The sequence below is a fragment of the Chionomys nivalis genome, chromosome 9 (assembly GCF_950005125.1).
Source record: "Chionomys nivalis chromosome 9, mChiNiv1.1, whole genome shotgun sequence".
In the NCBI taxonomy this organism is placed as follows: Eukaryota; Metazoa; Chordata; class Mammalia; order Rodentia; family Cricetidae; genus Chionomys; species Chionomys nivalis.
Window position 1 is genome coordinate 55,325,879 of NC_080094.1, and position 20,901 is coordinate 55,346,779.

The 20,901-nt window shown below is 46.7% G+C and overlaps 1 protein-coding gene across 3 annotated transcripts in view; it reads left to right on the top strand.

Moving 5' to 3' along the window:
• Positions 1-14,018, top strand: part of Ino80 (INO80 complex ATPase subunit) — a 110,384-nt gene extending 96,366 nt beyond the window's left edge. For 2 of the 3 annotated variants that reach the window (XM_057780893.1, XM_057780891.1), the window contains exons 30-36: positions 4,313-4,471; positions 5,084-5,186; positions 6,042-6,130; positions 7,988-8,143; positions 8,396-8,555; positions 10,028-10,243; positions 12,512-14,018. In XM_057780893.1, coding sequence (XP_057636876.1) covers positions 4,313-4,471; positions 5,084-5,186; positions 6,042-6,130; positions 7,988-8,143; positions 8,396-8,555; positions 10,028-10,243; positions 12,512-12,729 — 1,101 coding nt within the window. In that variant the 3' untranslated portion in view covers positions 12,730-14,018. The remainder of the gene's footprint in view (positions 1-4,312; positions 4,472-5,083; positions 5,187-6,041; positions 6,131-7,987; positions 8,144-8,395; positions 8,556-10,027; positions 10,244-12,511) is intronic. The other variant, XM_057780892.1, reaches the window with a different exon arrangement.
• Positions 14,019-20,901: the final 6,883 nt, after the last annotated feature.

The following is a 20,901-nucleotide window of genomic DNA, read 5'->3' on the forward strand; positions in this document are numbered from 1 at the left end:
AAACATGTCTCTCTGACTTGTAGAGTAGGGTGGGAGGGAACATACAGAACACCCTAGGGGAGATAGAAATGGGGCAAACAAGAGTCTCAGCCTTCAGGTGACTGCGTAGAAGAAAGGCTACACCTGGAGACATATTTTGGAATCATCACATTCTGGGTAATATTTAATACTGTGATGCTAGATGAGATCACTACACAAGTTCAGCATAATTAACTTTTTAAAATGTATTCCTGGGCTGGAGAAATGGCTCAGCAGTCAAGAGAGGACTTGAGTTTGATTCCCAGCACCCACATGCTGTTCACATATGTCTGTAAGTCCAGTTCCAGGAGACCTGATGCCTTCTTCTGACCTCCGCAGGCACCAGGGACACACGTACATACAAGACATTAATACACTTAAGTAAGTCTAAAAAATGTTTTAAGAAAGCAATATTCCTTTCTTAGCTTGACTATTTTCAGTTTGACTTCTGTGGCCAAACCAAAGCTTATTAGTAGTGTTCATTTTATCTGCTACCACAAAGCTGCAAAAAGTCCACATAAGACTTCTAACCACAAAGCGTCCCTTTTAAATTATTAACTTGGCACCAAGTTTGTAGTCATTATAATAAATAAATAACATAATAAACTTTTTTAATAAAGTAAAAGTAAATAGAGTAACAAAGTAGTGGAACATTTGACACCATTTAAGAAACCAATGCGTCTCTTCTGGTTTGATGAAGTTGAACGAGTTCCTGGGCTACTCATCAGGTATTTTGTTTCTAATTTATTTGATCATACATAGTGTGCCTCATTGGGGAAAGACTTGATGTCTTAATGATTGCAGAAGTGATTGTAAGCATGTGTATGTAAACACTGGGAACTATCTAGACTACTTGGTTAGTGAAAATATGGTTTTAGCAGATGATGTTTACCATGTTCTTTGCATATCTCTATGGATTAAGGATATCTTTATGTTTGACTCTGTTTAGGGGGCCATTGTTATAATAAACTGCCCAGATTTATTTTTTCTCTCTGTCTGACTTGTTTCAGGTGTTTACATGTAGAGGGGGCTGGGAGCTTTTTATCTCTTAGTGGTAACATGGTATGCCCTATGCCCAATGGAGTTAGCTTTTAGTTCTCCCAGGGGACTGGACTAATGTGTTCTCTTAGAAAAAGCCCCAGTCCCACTTCCTGTAGAGTTTTCCCTGTTCCCTATTTCACTCCCTCATTCCTTGGCCTATATAATCCAATCCGAAAGCACCATGCCAACTCTCACCATGCCTGTTTGGGGTTTACAGCTTTATGAAGGTTCTGTTCATAGATTTCACCTTAGTCATTGCTGGGCCGCACATTCTGCATCACAGTCTTTCATCACCCTAGCTAAGTCATCTCTAGTCCTTTAATTGTTACTTGTTTGTCTCTAGACTGTCTCACTGAGCACCAGAAACCTGAAATACGGGTGTCCTCTGTGTCTCACTTGAGCACTCAGTTCTGCACACACACACACACACCAGCACACCCACCAGGTCACATGGTGATCCCAGTGTTCATCTATCTTTTGTGTTTCATTCTTTTCTCTTATTCTTGCTTTAACCTATTAATTTATATATATGCTTTACTGCTTTTCCTGTGATTTTTTTTTCTTTTCTAAACAGTATTCTGTTTTATTCTGTTCTCTTTCCAAATGCATCTTTTATTTTCTTAAGCTTTAGTTTTCTGTTTATGAGCCCAGAAGATCCCAAGTTGAATCGGGGTTTGATTGTCACCGAGATGTCTAGAGAAAATGCAAATGCTAAATTAAGGCAATCTTATGATTCATGGTGTAGGCTTGTCTACTGTGAGGTCATGCTGGACCATTGCCAGGCTTTAACATTTCAAGATACTCTTTTCACTTGTGATTTTATCACGTGTGTGTGTGTGTCATTTTTACATGTTAGATAATCCGAATGTTGAAATATTTTATTTTGTATATGGGTGTTTTGATTGTATGTGTGTCTGTGCACCACTTGCGCTGGTGTCAGAAGAGGGTGTCAAATTCCCTGGAACTAGAGTTATAGAAGGTTGTGAGTTGTTGTTTGCTGTGGGCTCTGGGAATTGAATCCATGTCCTTTGGAAGAGCGTCTTTTACAGCTGAGCCATCTGGCCCCATCTAAGTCTCCTTTTTATTAAATCTATATTTCCTTAGTTTGCTCTTCCTGAAAATATTTTTAATAACTTATTTGTATTTTTGTACAAATTTTGCCTGCATGTATATCTGTGTAAGGGTGTCAGATCCCCTGGAACAGGAGTTATAGACTGTTGTGAACTGTCATGTGGGTTCTGGGAATTGAACCCAAGACCTGGAAGAGCAGCCAGGATCCTGATTCTATTCTCAGTCCCTATATGACAGCTCATAGCCATCTGTAACCTTGTTTCCAGGAGATCCAGCACTCAGTACACAAATAAATTGCTTATGAATAATAAATATTTCACAATTGGGAAGTAGAGGCCAAAGGATCGGTATTCAGGGTCAACCTTAGCTATGTAGCAAGTTCTAGGCTAGTGTGAGTTCCATGAGATGGGGTCTCATAGAACCCCAAACCAAAGAAAAACAGCATTGTGCAATAGGAAAGGCAACACAGAGCAAGAGTCCTTAAAATCATGTTACAGGAGGCCTTGCGATGCTGCTGCCTGGTTGTCATCTGCTCTTGGCCATGCTCAGCCCCATTGTGTTCTTCGGCATCACCGACAGTGGTGAGCCTCAGAATACAGTTCCTTTGAACTAGAGCTGATCATTTACTCCTTGTAGAAATTTGACTTGAGATTGATACTGGATAAGCAGCTGTTTGCAGATGAAGTAACAGGTTGATAGAAGATTCGATTCTAAGGATTCCCACTTTCACAGAATTATCCAGATTCCATGAGCCAGGGTGGTGACTTCATACTGTATAATGGCATTGCGGCAAGTCCATACATGGGGGAAAATTTGAAAATGAGGTAGTCCTGGCATCTTGGCCATGATAAGTGCTGATCCAGACATGAACAATGCCCTCCCTTTCATATGCACTGCTGAGGCTGAATGATTGGATCGTAAGCCTGTGGTCCTTAGGAGGGAGAGAGCCAGGTAGTGGTAACACATGCCTTTAACCCCAGCACCCAAGAGACAGAGGTGGGTGGATCTCAGGATGGTAGAGGCCAGTTTTGTCTACACAGTGAGTTCTAGGACAGGTAGAGCTACATAATAGACCTTGACTCAAAAAGTAAAAAATTAAAAAAAAAAAAAAAATTTTAGGATTGAGTTTTAGGGTCACCTGATTTTATTGGATGTTTTTTGTACTGCAGACTAGAAGTAGCATTTTAGGATTCGTGGAATAGGAAGTGATGTTGATGGGAACTGAGGAAAGCTAGGAGAACTGTGTGAGTCTCTTTGCAGGGAATCCTGTAGTGGCATTTCATTGGTTTGGGGTTTTGGGGGGGGTTGTTTGTTTGTTTTTCGAGGTAGGGTTTCTCTGTCTCTTTGGAGCCTGTCCTGGAACTTGATCTGTTGACCAGGCTGGCCTGGAACTCACAGAGATCCGCCTGCCTCTACCCAAGTGCTGGGATTAAAGGCATATGCCACTACCACCCAACAATATTAACTGTATTATTGGGTTTTTATGTGTTTAAGAGAGTTTATTGTTTTGTCAAGCATAGTCTTTTTATTTTATTGATATTTATTGAGCTCTACATTTTTCTCTGCTCCCCTCCCTGCCTCTTCCCTCCCCCCTTCAGTCCTTTTTCTACTTTTTACTTCCCATGTAGATTATGTAAGTCTCTCTTAGTGTCCACATTCCAACCTAATCTTAAACTCATAAGCTCAAGTGATCCTTCCATGTAAGCTTCCCAAATATCAGGGACTACAGGCACAAACCAGCAGCCTTATATCCCCCCTTTAATATATTTTATTTTTAATCGTGTGTGTGTGTACACCCCATGAAAACTAGAGATGTCAGGTGACCCTAGAACTGGAGTTACAGGAGGTCATTAGCCTCCTGTTGGGTACTAGGAATAAAACTCAGGTACTCATCCTCTTAATCACTGAGCCATCTCTCCAGGCGATACTTCCATCTTTTCAATAAGCTGTGGACAGACCAGGAGCGTGCCTGTTTTTCCAAGAGCAACAAACATACAGCTTGGTCTTCTAAGGACTTACTTTCTTATCATTACATAGATGATTGAAAAACAAAACAAAAAAAAACTCTGACCTGGCTAGCATCAGTGTTTACAGACAGATGAGTGACTGTACTGCTCTCAGAATTTCTGTCCTGCACCCAGAGTACATCAGTCTTTGTTGTATTCTCTTCTGGCCTATGCAGGTGATTTTCTACGATAGTGACTGGAACCCCACTGTAGACCAACAGGCCATGGATAGGGCCCACCGCTTGGGGCAAACAAAGCAGGTCACTGTGTACCGGCTGATCTGTAAAGGCACAATCGAGGAGCGCATTCTGCAGAGAGCCAAGGAAAAGAGTGAGGTAAGTAAGCAGGAAGGGAGGGATCACGCTGCAGGGGTGGAAGCCAGTCACAGTAGCTGGACTGAGACTGTTTAAGAGTCTTGTCTTTCATTAGTCACGGTAAGCATCAGAACCCATACACAGGCTGTTCGTGTGTGCACCGACACCACAGAGGGCCTGTGTATGACAGAATCAGCCTCAGTTTGCCTCCTCTTGCCTGTGTGCCAGAATAGTGATACGTTTTGAGTTATTTTTAGCTGACTATTAATAATCCCAAGCCAAAAAATAAAATCAACAATTGTCCTTTTTTAAAAAATTTACTTAAATTTATTTTATGTGCATTGGTGTGAAGGTATCATATCTCCTGGAACTGGAGTTACAGATGGTTGTGAGCTGCCATGTGGGTACTGGGAACTGAAACTAGGTCCTCTGGAAGAGCAGCCAGTGTTCTTAACTGCTGAGCCTTCTCTCCAGCCTCTTTTTTGGGGACAAATGTTGTGGAGGAATCAGCCTAGTGAACAAGAAATAGTAAAACCAATACCTCCCGTGGGAGTTGGTTCAGAGGGGTGATTCTGGATGTTTGCTGTATGGGAGTGGATACCTGGAGATGACATTTTAATCCACTTTGTGTAGATTCAGCGAATGGTGATTTCTGGCGGGAACTTCAAACCAGATACCTTGAAACCCAAAGAGGTGGTTAGCCTTCTTCTAGATGATGAGGAGCTGGAGAAGAAACGTACGTACTCTGGCAGCTCGTGTTCTATCCTCCCCAGAACCACTGAAGAGATGAGCACTGTGTTTGCCAAGGCCAAAGTTTATTTTTATTTTAAATTATGTGTACGTTTATATTTATGAATTTAAATACATGTGTGTGCGTGCATGCGCATGCCATGGCACATGCGTGTTAGGATATTGTGGTCACCTTCCACTCTATGGGTTCTAGGTTCAAATTCAGGTTTGACAACAGGTTTCTTTACCTGGTGAGCCCTCTCACTGGCCCAGAGAAACATTTTATATAGAATTTCAACAGCAAGCTGCTCTAACCATAAAGACCTTTCACCTAGAGTTTCTAGATTTTGAGACTATTCAATTTTAGATTTGTCCTGTGAGTTCCTGTGAGCACTTCCACAACCCCACATCTAAAAATATAAGCTCTTTTTGTTTGTTTGTTTTTTTAGACAGGGTTTTTCTCTGTATCCCTGGCTGTCCTAGAGCTCTCTTTGTAGACCAGTCTGGTCTCAAACTCAGAAATATGCTTGCCCCAGGGATCTCATTTCTGCCTCCCAAGTGCTGAATTAAAGACATGCAGCAGGCCGGGCGGTGGTGGTGCACGCCTTTAATCCCAGCACTCGGGAGGCAGAGGCAGGCAGATCTCTGTGAGTTTGAGGCCAGCCTGGTCTACAAGAGCTAGTTCCAGGACAGGAACCAAAAAGCTATGGAGAAACCCTGTCTCGAAAAATCAAAAAAAAAAAGACATGCAGCAATACCAGTGTTTTTCTTAAACCACACAGAATTATACCTTAGGGATCACTAGAGGATATGCTCCTAAGATTCACAAAGGCTCTTCAGTCTTTTTATGTTTCCTTGGTAGTGAGACTACGACAGGAGGAGAAACGGCAGCAGGAAGAGACCAACCGAGTGAAAGAACGAAAACGCAAGCGGGAGAAATATGCAGAGAAGGTGGGGGCTGACAGGGCCTGGAACATGTGTGCGTGCGGATTTGTACGTGCATGGTGAACCGTGGTCTGCACGTGCAGATCAGAGAACTAGAGAGTTGGTTTTCTTCATCATGTGGGTTCTGAGGATTAATACCAGATCCTCCAGATTGGCGAACAAGTGCTTCTGTCTGCTGAGCCAGCTCACTAACCCCATCTGTGTGAACGTTTTCTTTGGTGAGGTAAAGACAGCAAATGCAGTGCGAGCTGTGTTCCTTTTCAGAGACCCTAGTGTTGGTCACAGTTGGACTGGGACCCATCTGTCAGTGATAACTGTGAGAGCTAGGGTGATATTACTAGCTTTTATAGAACTTTGTTTTTATTTTTTGAGATGGAGTCTTTCTACTCACTGTGGAGACCAGGTTGGCCTGAAACTCACAAAATCCTCCTTTCCCAGCTCTTGGGAGACAGAGGTAGGCAGGATGTCTCTGAGTTCCAGGCCAGCCATAGCCACACAGAAAGACTGACTCAGAAATAAAAGGCTGCGGCTGGATCCCTTTGGTAGTCAGCAGCCTAGAGCTGCTGTATTATAGCCCCTTTTAATGAAGAGTCAGTTTCAGCCTGGGGACACTTTGCGCTTGCTTCTTTTATAGAGTTGGAAAATCAAAAAAATGAAAGATAATGTCCTCCTGGCCAGAACTGCTATCTCTGCCCGTTCCCAGGCAGGCTCTTTCCTCACTCTGTTCTCATATCTAACCCATTATTGCCACTACTTAAAATAAAAATACCTTCAACATTCAGGGGGCGTGGCTTAGTGTTAGAGCACTTGGGTATCATCCCTGTGCCTTTAAAAAGGGTGTGAATGAAGAAGGGAGGACAGACAACCTGTCAGAATAAAAGGGGCTTTCACAGTAGGGCATTACAGGAACTAGCAGTTCTTCTGTGTGTGAGAATGTTAGTGTGTGTGTTCATGTGCACATGCCACACTTCGGGTGGGACCGTCAGAGGACAACTTTGTGGAGTTGGTTCTCTCCTTCTGCCTTTATTTGGATTCTGGGGTTTGAGCTGGGATCCCAGGCTTCAAAGGCAATCACCTCTACCTACTGAGCTATCTTTGCTGTTGTAGATTAACAATTTAGATGAGATGTCATTTTGCTCTGAGTGTAGAATAGAAAGTACCCAGTGACAGTATGAACTACACAGTGTTGCACACTCCTCACCCTGTAATAGATGTAGACAACATGACTCCAGAAAAGGGCCTAACAACCTGAGTTTGGTCTCAGGAGCCCATGTGGTGGAAGGGAAGAACCAGTTCCCACAAGTTGTCCTCTGATGTCCACATGAACGCAGTACATGCGCATCCACACATAAATAAGTAATAAATGAATGAGTAGATAAGCGGGCCCAGTAGAGGGTGTGGAGAGACACGGTATACCTTCCTCCTCCTCGGTGAGTTCTTACTTCCTTTAAGATATGGTGATTTAGGGCTTGAGATGTAACTCTTTGCTGGAGTACTTGCCTAAAAGGTGAGAGACCTTGCTTCAATCCTCAGAATACACATAACCTATACACGCAGAAAAGAAACTGAGACAAAATGGTGATGCTTTCAAGAAGATGGAGGCATGAAGATGGAAAGTTTGAGGCCAGTCTGAGTTGTAGACCAAGAGCCTATCTCAAGCCAGTGCAGTGGTGTGTGCCTGTAGTCCCAGCACTTGGATGACTGAGATAGGATGATGAGATCAGACCAGGAGACATAACAAGTAGCAGGCTGTCTGGAGCCAATAGCAAGACTCTGCCTGTAATCATTTTATTTCCTAATCTCACTTTTCCCTTTGAGCTAAATGTTCATGTTTTTTATGTATTTTCTGACTTGTATTCCCAGAAGAAAAAGGAAGATGAATTGGATGGGAAAAGGAGAAAAGAGGGTGTGAACCTCGTGATCCCATTTGTTCCTTCTGCTGATAACTCCAACCTCTCTGCTGATGGCGATGACTCCTTTATAAGTGTAGACTCGGCCATGCCCAGCCCTTTCAGTGAGGTGAGGCTCCTTCTGAATGTCTTCATCACAGCAGTGAGACTGCATCCTGACCTCGCAGCAGGGACATGATGCTAAGCCGCTGGGCACTGTTCACTTCCAGCCTTGTGGGAGAGGATTGCATAAGGACAGGCTGGTTCTCAGAACCCAAGGCAGGAGTCAGGAGAGAGAAATACATGCATGTCCCCTGAGCTTGTCACTTGAGCGTGAGGGCTGCAGCCAGTGAGACTATTATCTCAACCTTTTTGCTTCTAGATCTCAATCAGCAGTGAGCTGCACACTGGCTCCATTCCCCCTGATGAAAGCAGCAGTGACATGTTGGTTATTGTGGATGACCCAGCTTCCTCAGCTCCTCAGTCTCGAGCCACCAATTCTCCTGCTTCCATAACAGGCTCTGTCTCTGACACTGTGAATGGTAAGTGACGCTGCCATCTCATGCAGCCCAGCCTGCTCCACTACTTTTCTTCTTTAATAACTTTTTTGTTTTGTGTTTTTAGACAGGGTCTGTCACATAGCTCTAGCACTCACTATGTAGGCCACACTGGCCTTAAATTCATAAGAGCTCTGGCATGCCCTGACTCCCAAATCCTGGGATTAAAGGCATGCCTCACCACATCGACACATTTTGGTTTTGTTTGAGACAGGGTTTCTCTGTAGCTTTGGAGCCTGTCCTTGAGCTAGCTCTTGTAGACCAGGCTGGCCTCGAACTCACAGAGATCCACCTGCCTCTGCCTCCCGAGTGCTGGGATTAAAGGCGTGCGCCACCACCATCTGGTAGGCACATTTTTATTTATTGTGTGTATGCACACATGCGGAAGCCAAAGGACAGGTTATGAGAGTTCGTTCTCTCTTCCACCACTCTGGTCCATCAGGCTTGGTATCCAGTTGCCATCTTACGAACCCAGATACAGAAATTTTATTTCTTCTTCCAAGAGTAAAGTGGAACAAAAGATTTTATTTAAGTGTGCGTGTGCGTGCGCGCGTGTTCCTGTTGCAGTGTGGAATGTGAGAGCATGCATAGGTGTAGATGCATGTGGAAGTCAGAGGCTGGCAGTGGGCATCTTTCCTGGTTGTGTGTAGAAGACATAGTTCGGCCCTCCCCATCCCCAGCACACATGCTGCCACACTTTTATAGGTACCAGAGATCCGAACTCAGCTCTCAAAGATCGCGTGGGGGCCTTAGCAGCGGAGCCATCTCCCAAGCCCTGCTTTGCTAGTTGTTTGATTGAGTTAGCTGTGGGGGCGCTTCTCTTCTGTTGGTGAGGCCCAGTGTCATCGCTGTTTCTTGAGGAACAATAGGACTGAACGCAGTGGTGTGAGGAGGATGGGTGGGAAGGTCTTGAAGTGAAGGCCAGTCTCAGCCATGCAGTGAGACCCTGTCTGAAAATTTAAATTAAAAAACAAAAACAACCTTAGAAGTAGGGCTGGCTCTGTGGTTTGGTGGTAGAGTGTGTGTATAGTATACCCAAGGCCTAGATCCAATACCCAGGAAAAATGTAAGAAATAGAGGACCAAGGCAGAAACACTTTAATTTCCCACAGAAAGTCGTTGGGTACAGTAATAAGAAAATAACCATGGCGGAAGCCACTCCTTAGAAGGAAAGACAGTTTGAAGAGCGTAGCTGTGTTAAAAGACAATCCCAGATGTTCTCAGATATCAGCCAGCCAGGCACCATATCCTGTGCCTGTAGTCCCAGAACTCAGGAGACTAAGATTGGGAGATTACTTGAGATCAGGAGGTTGAGGGCAGCCTGAGCAACATTAGGAAATCTTGTCTCAAACAAAACAGAATACCTTGAGAGCCAGCATTAGCATTCCCTGTCAAGGGAATATTTGTTAAAGTTTTAAGAGATTTATTTTTTTCCTTCTTGGCTATTTGTTTCCACAGGAATTTCCATTCAGGAAGTGCCAGCTGCAGGACGTGGTCACTCAGCTCGAAGCCGAGGCCGCCCCAAGGGTTCAGGAAGCACAGCCAAAGGAGCAGGGAAAGGCCGAAGCCGCAAGTCCACAGCAGGCAGTGCTGCTGCGATGGCAGGAGCCAAAGCAGGGGCTGCAGCGGCTTCTGCAGCTGCTTATGCCGCATACGGGTACAACGTGTCTAAAGGTGAGAGACCAGGATGGCTGCAGACAGCAATCAAAGACTGTCCAAGAATCTGTTTAGCATCCTACAAGGTAGGGTGTGCAGGGTACTCCAGACCAAAATCCTGGAGCCCAGCTTCAAACTGAGCAGTTCTGACTTGCCCCTTGCCCTCTTGCCTTGATAAATTGTTGTCTTTGGAGGAGAAGGCCAGAGTGAGCCGAATTGGGGGCCGCATTTAAAACATTCCCTTTTCCTGCCTTTTCTTTTTTTAACTCTAGGTTTGTTTGTTTCTTTTTCTGAGACAGTTATTTTTAGTAATCCAAACAAGGATAGTTAACATGCAAGCAGCTACCTGAGCTGTCATCTTAGGCAGCAAACACCTGGTGCACATAGGATAAAGCAGTGGAGCACATAGATCCTGCCCTTGAGTCTAACAAGCCAGCAGAGGAGCGTTTGGTGGATGGCTTATAAATAGTATCAGACAGTATACAGATAAGTACAAAGAGGCCAGTTTCCTGTGGTTACAGGTCAGAGGGAGAGGAGCCATGGACCACTGTAAGGATTGTAGGCTGTCATTCAGAATAGCAGGAGGATGGGAGTGAGAAAGGATTTGGGCAAACATAAGAGTTGGCAGCTACCCTGGCATGTTGAGGTTCACTGAGCTTACCAGCCAGGTTAGCTGAGGAGGAGCAATGAAAGTTAGGGTTGGGCCGGGCGATGGTGCCTTTAATCCCAGCACTCGGCAGGCAGAGGCAGGCGGATCTCTGTGAGTTCGAGACCACCCTGGTCTACAGAGCTAGTTCCAGGACAGGCTCCAAAGCCACAGAGAAACCCTGTCTCAAAAAAAAAAAAAGTCGGGGTTGGAAAGACATGGCAAGAGCCGATGGGAAAGAGCTTAGCAGGAGGACTGGCGGCTGCTGTGGTGGAGACAGAAAGGATGACTGCAGTCAGAATGCAGGCTGTCCATTCATAGCACTACTTCCACGCCCTGTGTAGAGCCTGACCTCAGCTACGGTGGCACACATCCATTGTCTCAGCACCCAGAGGCGAGTTCTAAACGAGCCAGAGCTACATAGTGACACCCTGCTGTAAACAAAAATGTCGTGTGGGCTTAGTGTAGCTCATAGTTTTTTGTGGGGATCTTGTTAGATTTTAAGGTAAGAGTCGCGTGTACCTAAACTGAGCTTGTTCTCAATGATACAGACCATGGTGACCTTGAACTTCTGATGGCTCAGGATGGTTACAGCAGAGAAAGGCACACTTGTATAGAAAGTGCTTGGCCTGTTGTGAGTGCTCAGTAAAAGTTGATTCACCTCCTTTCTCCCACTGCAGGAGCCTCAGCATTCATTTATTGGTTTACTAAGAAAATAAGTACAGTAGCTTATGCTGCTGTTTCTTAACCCTTTGATTAATCAAAGCTGCTATGGCAGGGCTAATCCATGGCTGGGGCAATGTCAGACACATCAGAGCAGAAGCAGGAGGGATACCGGAGGTAGGCTAAGGAGATAGACTGGCCCGGAAACGTCTTCAGGAGTGCTAAGTGGGAGTGAAAAATGAGAAAGATTGGTCTAGAAGTGAACTATACCACTGTGGGTGAGCAGGTAATACAGAAGAAACATAACCAGGCATAGTGGTGCACGCCTGTAGTTCCCTGCTTAGGAAGTACAGGCAGGAGAATCAAGAGTTTGAAGTTATCCTCTGCTATATACTAAGTTTGACAAGACCAGCTCGGGCTACTGGAAAAAAGAAAAGCAAATAAACAGAACAAACATGGTAGACACTGTTGAGGTATGAGAAGGAGGTGTTTGTCTCCTATTTGGGAAGGAAAAGTTCATTGCTGTCCAAGGACAGTCACCAAAAATGAGAGGTTAACCCAGGTCCTTGACATGACATGTCTTGGAAAGCAGAGGTAGCCTTGGCTAGTGCTAGGGAATTGACTGGGTATAGACACAAGATAGGCTGGATCACCTTATATCCCCTGGCCAGACGTGTTGGAGAGTAGAGTAGAGACCCCTGAAATAAATAAGACACACACCTCTAATCCCAGTACTCAGGAGGCAGAAACAGGCGGTTCTCTGAGTTCCAGGACAGCCAGGATTGTTACCCTTTTTTTTGTTGTTTGTTTTTTGTTTGTTTTTTTGTTTTTCGAGGCAGGGTTTCTCTGTGGTTTTGGAGCCTGTCTGGAACTAGCTCTTGTAGACCAGGCTGGTCTCGAACTCACAGAGATCTGCCTGCCTCTGCCTCCCAAATGCTGGGATTAAAGGGTCATTGTGATTTTCTCCGTCCCCTCAGGAATCTCCGCAAGCAGTCCTCTGCAGACATCCATTGTCCGACCTACTGGCCTTGCTGACTTTGGACCTTCAAGCGCCTCTTCTCCCTTAAGTTCCCCTTTGAACAAAGGAAATAATATTCCTGGGACTCCTAAGAGCCTCCACATGACCAGCAGCCTAGCCTCAGACTCGTTGATCCGGAAACAGGGCAAAGGCACCAACCCTGCTGGAGGACGGTAACCATCTCTGCCCTCTAGCTTCCCTCAACCAAACCAGGGGCTACAGTCCCAGGCCACAGGCGGTCTTTGGATGGTTACCCAGTGTGGCATCTTGCATCCTCTTTGGAGAGTGGAAAAGACCAGTTACAGCAGAAGAGGACAGGCAGGTGGTCGGTGTGAGCACTTTGATCACCTAGTTCCAAAGGAGTGTCCTGGGTTCGGCCCCACAGCATCCCAGATGAACTCTACGGCCGAGTCTTAACCTCTTTCTGGGGAGGGCCTGGCATAGACCCCTTTTAGATGCTCAGGCACACTGTATCCAGCCCCATCCCACTCCAGCTCTGGCCATGCCCCTCATGAAGGCTCCACCGGTGCTGTGAAGAGCCTTCCATAGTGGAGACCTCTCTGAAGGTTATGATTTCTTACAGGGCTAGAAAGGGAGGAAATGGTTCCCTGGTACCCACAGCCTTGAGCTCTCCTGGGTCTCTAAACTCTGTTTGCCACAGTGTTGTCACTGAAGCGTGCAACAAATGCCAGAGGAGGTGGATGATACGGATGATAGCGGCTGGAGGAAGCAGACCCACAGGCAGTTTTCCTAGGTTCTTCCACTGTCCAACATGTTCACACCAGGGAAGCATTAGGTCCCACCAGCAACAGTAGCAGCAGCCCCCCCTCAAGGGGCTTCCCAGAAGCCAGTCAAGAGACCAGGAACCACCTCAATCAGCAGGACACCCTCACCGCCCTCCTGCAGATGCCCCTTTGTCCGTCCTGAATGCACAGTCTCCCTGGCTTTGCCCGCCAGCCCCCTGCTTGGCTGTATGCACTGTCTGTATTGCACTGAGAAAAAAGGGACAGCAGGAGTGAGATGGGGAGGGAGCAAGCTCAGCACCAACCCTCCCAGCCCCGCCCCACTTGCCTGAGCTTGCTGCCCTCTGAGAGGGGAAAGGGGCGACTGGGAGGGCTTTCCACCTGATGTCCCTGGTGGAAACAGGTGCTTCTGGGCGGGCCAGCCTCTAATTTGCACACCTGAAAATCGCGGAATTGAGTTTAGATAGAGTGATTTTTTTAAACTTTTTTTTTTTGGAGTAGGTGTAGGGGAAATCATTTAATTTAAATCATAAAGATTCCCCTACCCAAACCCTGACTCCTGTGTACAGATGCTCTTTAGAGGGGATCAGAAAAATGCCAAGCCTTTTTCTCTTTGAATGTGCTGTCTATTTTTATAGCTGAACTTGTACATATGTATAAAGAGAGACACATCTTTCTTTTACTAACTGGATTTAAAAAAATCTTAAATAAAATGGAGTGAGATAATTTTATGTAAATTAAAGTGTCTGTGGTCTTTGCAGCTGCCTTTCTAGAACCCAAAGTAGCCCCACCCTTGGAGATTTGACAGGGTCAGAAGAATGCAGATCTACTTCGATCAAAGGGATAGGGTAGTGGGACACTGTATGCTGTGTGTTTGCTCAAGAGCAATGTTGAACTCGGGGCTTTGCCTCCACCCATCAGAGTAGGCTTGACCAAGTGCCTGGCATGCAGTGTCGACCTTGGAGATGTGGGTTCCTTGCGATTCAGGACCTAACTGGACAGTGTGACCCAGCCTGGACCAGGCAGAGTTAGACAGTAGTAATGAATATTAACAGTATCCCAAAGTTTGGTACTTGTAAGAATTGTGAAAGAAAACAGTAAAATGAGTTCCTGGGGACTCCAGAGTCTATGTTTTTGACAGCTGACTGGTCAGTTGAGAAAAGGGCACTAGCTGCCTGCCTGTGGCAGTCACTGTTTCTGTGGCTGTTTCTGTGGCCGAGCCTACAACACCGAAATGTTCTTGCATCACCTTTGAGCGGGGCTCATGCCATTCCCGGTGACTTGAGCATGGCCTCCCTAGCCCTGGCTCACCCCATGAACTTGATGGAGACAGACAGACTGGCTGCCGGCTGGCTAGCTGCTATTCCAGTCCTGAGGACTTCATTTTCCAGCAGCACGGCTAATGGCCCGGGTCCTGTTTTCTTGCTGGTGAACGTGACCAAGGCCTCATACAGAGTACATTGGCATAAGTTCCCCAGTGAACCATCCCCTGCTCCATCCCTGCTGGGGCTGCTGTGACCTAGTGAGTCAGCTCACCCATCAGATGGAGGTCTCTCCAGTTTGCATCTCCACAAAGCCTCCTGCTCTTGCCAAGATCCACAGTGGCTGTCTCTGGGGACCCGACAGCTGAGGTCCTCGAGCAGCTTCTCTCACACGCAAACGCTGCAGCATTCCTTGTGCGCTGGCGCAGTCGCTGCAGGCAGACCTAACGTGCCATGATCTCCTTTTCCAGGTCAGAGGATTGGGGTCCTCCGTAAAAGGCTTTGAACACAAGTGTCTCATACCCCACCTGTCCACTTTGAAAACGTCTATTTTATGTGTAAAAGAAAACATCCTAGCTTGCTAGGGGCAGTTTTATCCTTAAAATACAAACAAAAAAATGGCTGGAGAGAGTTCCAGATGGGCTAAAGGTGAATTTGTCAGCCAGTCCAGGAGCCCAGTCCAAGATAAAGGCATGAGCTACATGGGCAGAGCAGCCCTGCTGACCGTGTCCCCTCAGTACAGGAGTTAGGCATGAAGGCCCTGTAGGTGGATTTTCAGATCACGGGTCTGAATGTGCAGCCTTGGAAACCAGGGCTGTGCTAGACCTGTTTTGACAGGCTCCTGCCTGGGGCTTTATTGGAAGGTTCCTGGGCTGGCTTGTGCCTGGGAGGTTGGGCTGGGCGCACACACAGTATGGCCCTGCGGACTGAGCAGTGAACTGTGTATCTTGATCTTCGTGGGTGTGTCCATCCATAGGGCCTCACGTGCACTCCACACCACACCATCTGGCCCTGAGAAGCCAAGCTCGTTGGTTCCCTCAAGTGTACAGTCGGGAACGTAGACTAGAGTCTTAGGCTCGGGGGGGGGGGGGGGGGTTTACAGCTGTTGGGATCTGCCTGAGAGTTCAGCTATTGAGTAGAAAAAGCAACTGAAACCTGAGTCATCCCTTCAGGATATAATTCTTAATTACACTATGAATCATTTGGGGATATCTTTTTTTTTTCTTCTTCCTGGTTTTAGTTTTGGTTTTTTTTGAAACAGGTCCCTAGTTAACTCAAGCCTGCCTCAAACTCATTATATAGAGGAGGCTGGCCTTGAACTCCTGGTTTTCCTGTCTCTAGCTTCCAAGTGCACCACCATGCCAGCCTACTTTGGGATCTTAAAATGTAGATTCTGCTTCAGGAAAGCTCCGTAAGCCTAACTTTCCAACAAGACCCCAAATGTTGGTGTGTGTCGCCCCACCTGGCTTTGTTGTTAAACTGTTTCTTCCATGACAGTCCTCTCTGGGTTCTACCTGTGCCGTGCACTATTGAGTGTCTGCGGCTCCTCCCCAGATGCAGCCTGTCTGGTTGCTGTCATTTCCAGGGTCACCCCTGTAGTCCTAGATGGTGAAGCCTGTTTCTGTGACCACCAGACTCCTTCAGGGTCAGCTTTCTTAACTGACGCCTGATTCTTCCTCGTGGGCGTGGAGAAATGTGACTTCTCGCCCATCCTCCTCTGGGACCCCTCCAGGGTGATGCAACCCTGCCGTGCAAGTAGCAGTCACGGCTTCCCAGTCCAGCCATCTTCATGTTGCGCATTCACGTTACTTAGAAGAGGCCGGGTAGAGAAAGTAGGGCCTCTGTGCCACTTCCTGCTAGGAAGAAATGATGGGAGCAAAGGACGGTGACCGTCCGGGAAAGCCTTAGAGAATGGAGTAGTAGGAACTTGGTATATTTCAGCCCTTGATTGCCGAGAAGGGTGTGACAGACAAACTGCCCCAAGACCAGGCTTCTGAACTAAGTGTCAGAAGAGGTGAAAGAAAAGAGAAGGGAGAAGGGGACATGGTAGAAGCCCACTTCCTGTTGATTGAGGAGCGTTGAGGATGCTGGGTACTTGCTTAGCATCAAGCTCCTGGCCCCTTCTTGGGACTCCTTTCTTCCTGGCTTTAGCTAGTTTCTGTTCTTCAAAGCTGAGAGCACACACTTAATCCCATTTCCCCTCCCCAGTGGCAAGCTGGGTGTACTCCTGCTTCTGGCTGCTGCCACAGCGAGCATCTGACTGCTAGATTTGGGATGTTGTTAATGGTGATGATTTGTTTGGATTTAGTTTTTGTTTTGAGGTAAGATCTAAGTAGCCCGGGCCACTTCCAAACTCATGGTCCTCCCGCTTCAGCATCCCAAGTACCTACGGATTAAAAGCCTGTGCACCACACTGTGCTCAGGGGTTTCTTGCTTGTCAAAATGAAGACAGCAGGCAAAACAATCTAGAATAGGGCAGGTTAACCTTAGAAAGGAAAGCAGGTCTATTACTGGCTGCAGAGACGAGGGCCAGCCAGAGTGAAGGGCTTGAGACAGAAAGGATGGTAATGACCTTTTGTGCCGTGTCCTCTCAGACTGAGTGGGGAGGGCTTCTTTACAGCCTGAGCAATGGCCACCAGTGTGAAGACACAGCTGAGTGACCCCAATGGTGGAATGTGCTGACGCTCACCCGCCATGTCTGTCCTGGAGTGTCTTTAGGCTTGGCAGGTTGGAAGGGAGGCAGTGTGAGCGCCCATTGCTGGAAGTCTGTGGTGTGGAGTCTGACAAGTAGAGGTACGCCTTAGGAAAGCAGAAGTCGGTTGATGGAGGAAGGTCATTGGTTAAATAATAAAGAAACTGCTTGGCCCTCATAGGTTAGAACATAGGTGGGTGGAGTAAACAGAACAGAATGCTGGGAGGAAGAGGAAGTGAGCTTAGATGCAGGGCAGCTCCTCTCAGAGCCAGATGCCATGCAGCTGCTCCCTAGGGCAGATGCGATGAAGCTCCGACCCAGGATGGACGTAAGCGCACCTTGGGGTGCTACACACATTATTAGACATGGGCTAGTCCAGGTGCGAGAGTTAGCCGAGAAGAGGCTAGATATAATGGGCCAAGCAGTGTTTAAAAGAATACAGTTTGTGTGTTGTTATTTCGGGGCATAAGCTAGCCAGGCGACCGGAGCTGGGGCGGCAGGAACGCAGCCCACAGCTCCCACTACACTCGGTGTCGCACAAGGACGCATTGTGTAGGGTGGGAAGGAGGCCTTTTCCCATTGCAGAAAGGCAATTGAGGAGGCTACCGAGAACATACCAGGAGTCTTTGGGGATGGCTCTCCGTTCTCTTAGCTGGAGAGCCTTGGGGGCGGGGTGCTGAGAAGAGACAAGGCTTGATGATATAGCACAAGAGGCAGCAGGTCCTGGGTGAATTCTCCAGTTCCAGAGGCTCTGGAGAGTCTCAGTGTTAACAGCCTGGAGCTGCTCTTATGCAAAGGTTCCCAGATCAGCATCTCGAGATCTAGGACTGAGAAGTGAGGGATGGAAGAAAAAACGTGGGATAAAAGGGTGTTGGGAACCACCCAAGTGAATAGGTTGTTCAGGTGACGTCTTGGACTAGGGTGGAAGACTTTAGACTTTGGACTGCTACAACAGGAGCATTGTGTGGCCAGCTGGTGGCTGAAAGTCAGTAGGGCCTTGGGATCTGATAATTATAGGTTCAAGTCCCTTAAGGATGGGAAGAGGTGGGCAAGGGAGTATTGGTCCAGGCACACAAGAAGTGGAGTCCTGTAGTTTAAAGGTATGGTAGAGTTAGGGAGAAGGTACCCCACACCCAAGGATTAACCACAGTTGAGGACCATGTACATACAAATAACACCAAATGGACTGGATAGGTCACCTTTATATATTTATATGTGTGACAATAATAAAGTAAAAGGCCATGGTATCCAGAGGAACAAGGAAGAGAACATGGGACTGGAGGAAGAAAGGAAAAAGGAGAATATGATGGAATTATATTTCAGTTTTGAAATAAAAGTGCAGGGCAGTGGTGGCACACGCCTTTAATCCCGGACAGAGGCAGGCAGATCTCTGTGAGTTCAAGACCAACCTGGTCTACAGAGTGAGTTCCAGGACAGCCTGGTCTACATAGTGAAACCATGTCTAGAGAAACCAAAAAATTAAGAATTAAAATAACTAATGAACAAGGATTGACAATGAACAGAAAGTGTAAGATCTTCCTGGGAAAGGACAGAGTAGAAGAAAGAAGGAAGTTACTTCCTTTGTGATAGAAGATAATAGAGGCATGGAATTCTTCCAAAATGCTCCATCTCATGAGAGGCGGGGAACAATGGGGAATGACCAGGAAGAAATGGGAAAGGCTTGCCCAAGATGGCTGGAGAAACAGCAATGGAGCAGCTTGTACAGGTTAGGTAGATGTGTCCTACCTAAAACAGGGTGAGGTTCAGCAAATTCAGGCAAAACTGAGTAATTCACTCACAAATAGATTAACAAAGGAGTAATCTGAGCCTGGACAGTTGGCTCTGTGTCTAAGAGCACTGGCTGCTCTTCCATAGGACCTGTATTCAGTTCCCAGCACCTGCTTAGCAGCACACAACCGTCTGAAACTCCAGTTCCAGGGACTTTGGCTCCCCCTTCTGGCCTCCAAAGGCACCAGAAATGCATATTCTACAATATACATGCATATTCTACACAGATGTACATGCAGGCAGAAAAACCATATACATAAAAATTTTGCATAATAAAAAGAAAAAACTTCAGCAGTTACTACAGCATCACCCTGGGTTTGGTGAGATTACGGCAGTAGGGGCTTCACCTCCTGGACCTCCTCGGTTGTTGGTAGTTGTTAGTGCAGCAAGCTCATGAGGTCTGAGTCCAGTGATTGGGACCTGGCGAGAACAGAAGCATTCGCAAGGGGAACTGGCACCTTTCTGAGCACAGCCTAATTTTCAGTGTCCTTGTTCACCACACAGGAGGCAGGGCTGAGGCTGAGGCCATGACCTGAGGAGGCCCTTGCCCCATGTCCTGTCCCATCTGGCCACATTTGAAGGAGGCCCTTCATAGGCCACACTGAAGTGTGGGGACATCACTCCTCTGAGTTCTCTGCTGTGAAGCCTGGCATGTTTGCCTCCAGTTTTTGACATTTAGCCTGATCTCATTGAGACTCAAGGTTTAAGGTCCTCTCTGTTATTAAAGACTTTGAGGTGCATGCGGCCAACCTCTAACGTTCGATGCTTCTACCTCCGCTCCTCCCTGCCAAGGGTTGGACTATTTAATCACAGTTTCAGATCAGCGAGTGAAAAATTAAGGCCCAATTCCCATCAGCTCCCTGAGTAATCGCTTTGATTTTACCGTAATTGATTTTTCCAATTCCTGCCAGAGGCATGCAGCCATAGGCTTGTCATTGGGAAGCTTCTGGATTGAGTTGGTGATTCCAGCTGGGATCGTGCATAGCGCTACCACAGCACAGAGTGGACAATTATCCCCGTTCTGGGCATGAGGAGTGCTTGCACCTACCTCCTAGTCCCAAGAGAAAAGGCAGATGTCAGAGTAGCTTAGATAAATATCATGGAAGGTCATGCCAGAGGACCGGGTAAGACACTGGAATTCTTAGTCGTGGGAGTTGGGGTGAAACACAAAGGATTCCAAAAATTTAGGGACTGTGGGCAGGCATGGGGTGGTCATGGATGGCAACTTCTTAGAAGAACTGAGTGGGATTGGCCAAGAGGAACAGTTGACAGTCAGGTGGACCAGTCTAAAATGAGAGGCAGTAAAGCTTTGGCTGTGACAGGAAGGTGAGTGAAAGGAAGGGGCCGGTTTGGGGAGGAACAGCAGCAGAAGGAAGAGGGCTGTGGAGGAGAGGTGATGGCCAGAGAGGGGCCTTGGTAGGATGGACACCTGAGGAAGAGGCAGGTGGGAGCTTGTAGACAGGGTCATTACAGAGAGGGAAGGTTAGTCAGAGGGCAGAGGAGGGAGGAAACTGATATTTTTTTTCATTTTTTTTTTTTTTTTTTACCCAGTGATTGACCACCGCTAGGGGTAGCTGAGGAAATCAGGTGCATAGTGGGTTAAAGAAAATCAGGTGGGGCTGGAGAGATGGCTCAGTGGTTAAGAACATTGCCTGCTGTTCCAAAGGTCCTGAGTTCAATTCCCAGCAACCACACGGTGGCTCACAACCATCTGTAATGAGGTCTGGTGCCCTCTTCTGGCCTGCAGGCATACACACAGACAGAATATTGTATACATAATAAATAAATAAATAAATATTTTTAAAAAGTCAGGTGACAAGTGTCACTGGACTCAACTAGAGCAAGGAGGACAAGACCCTAGATA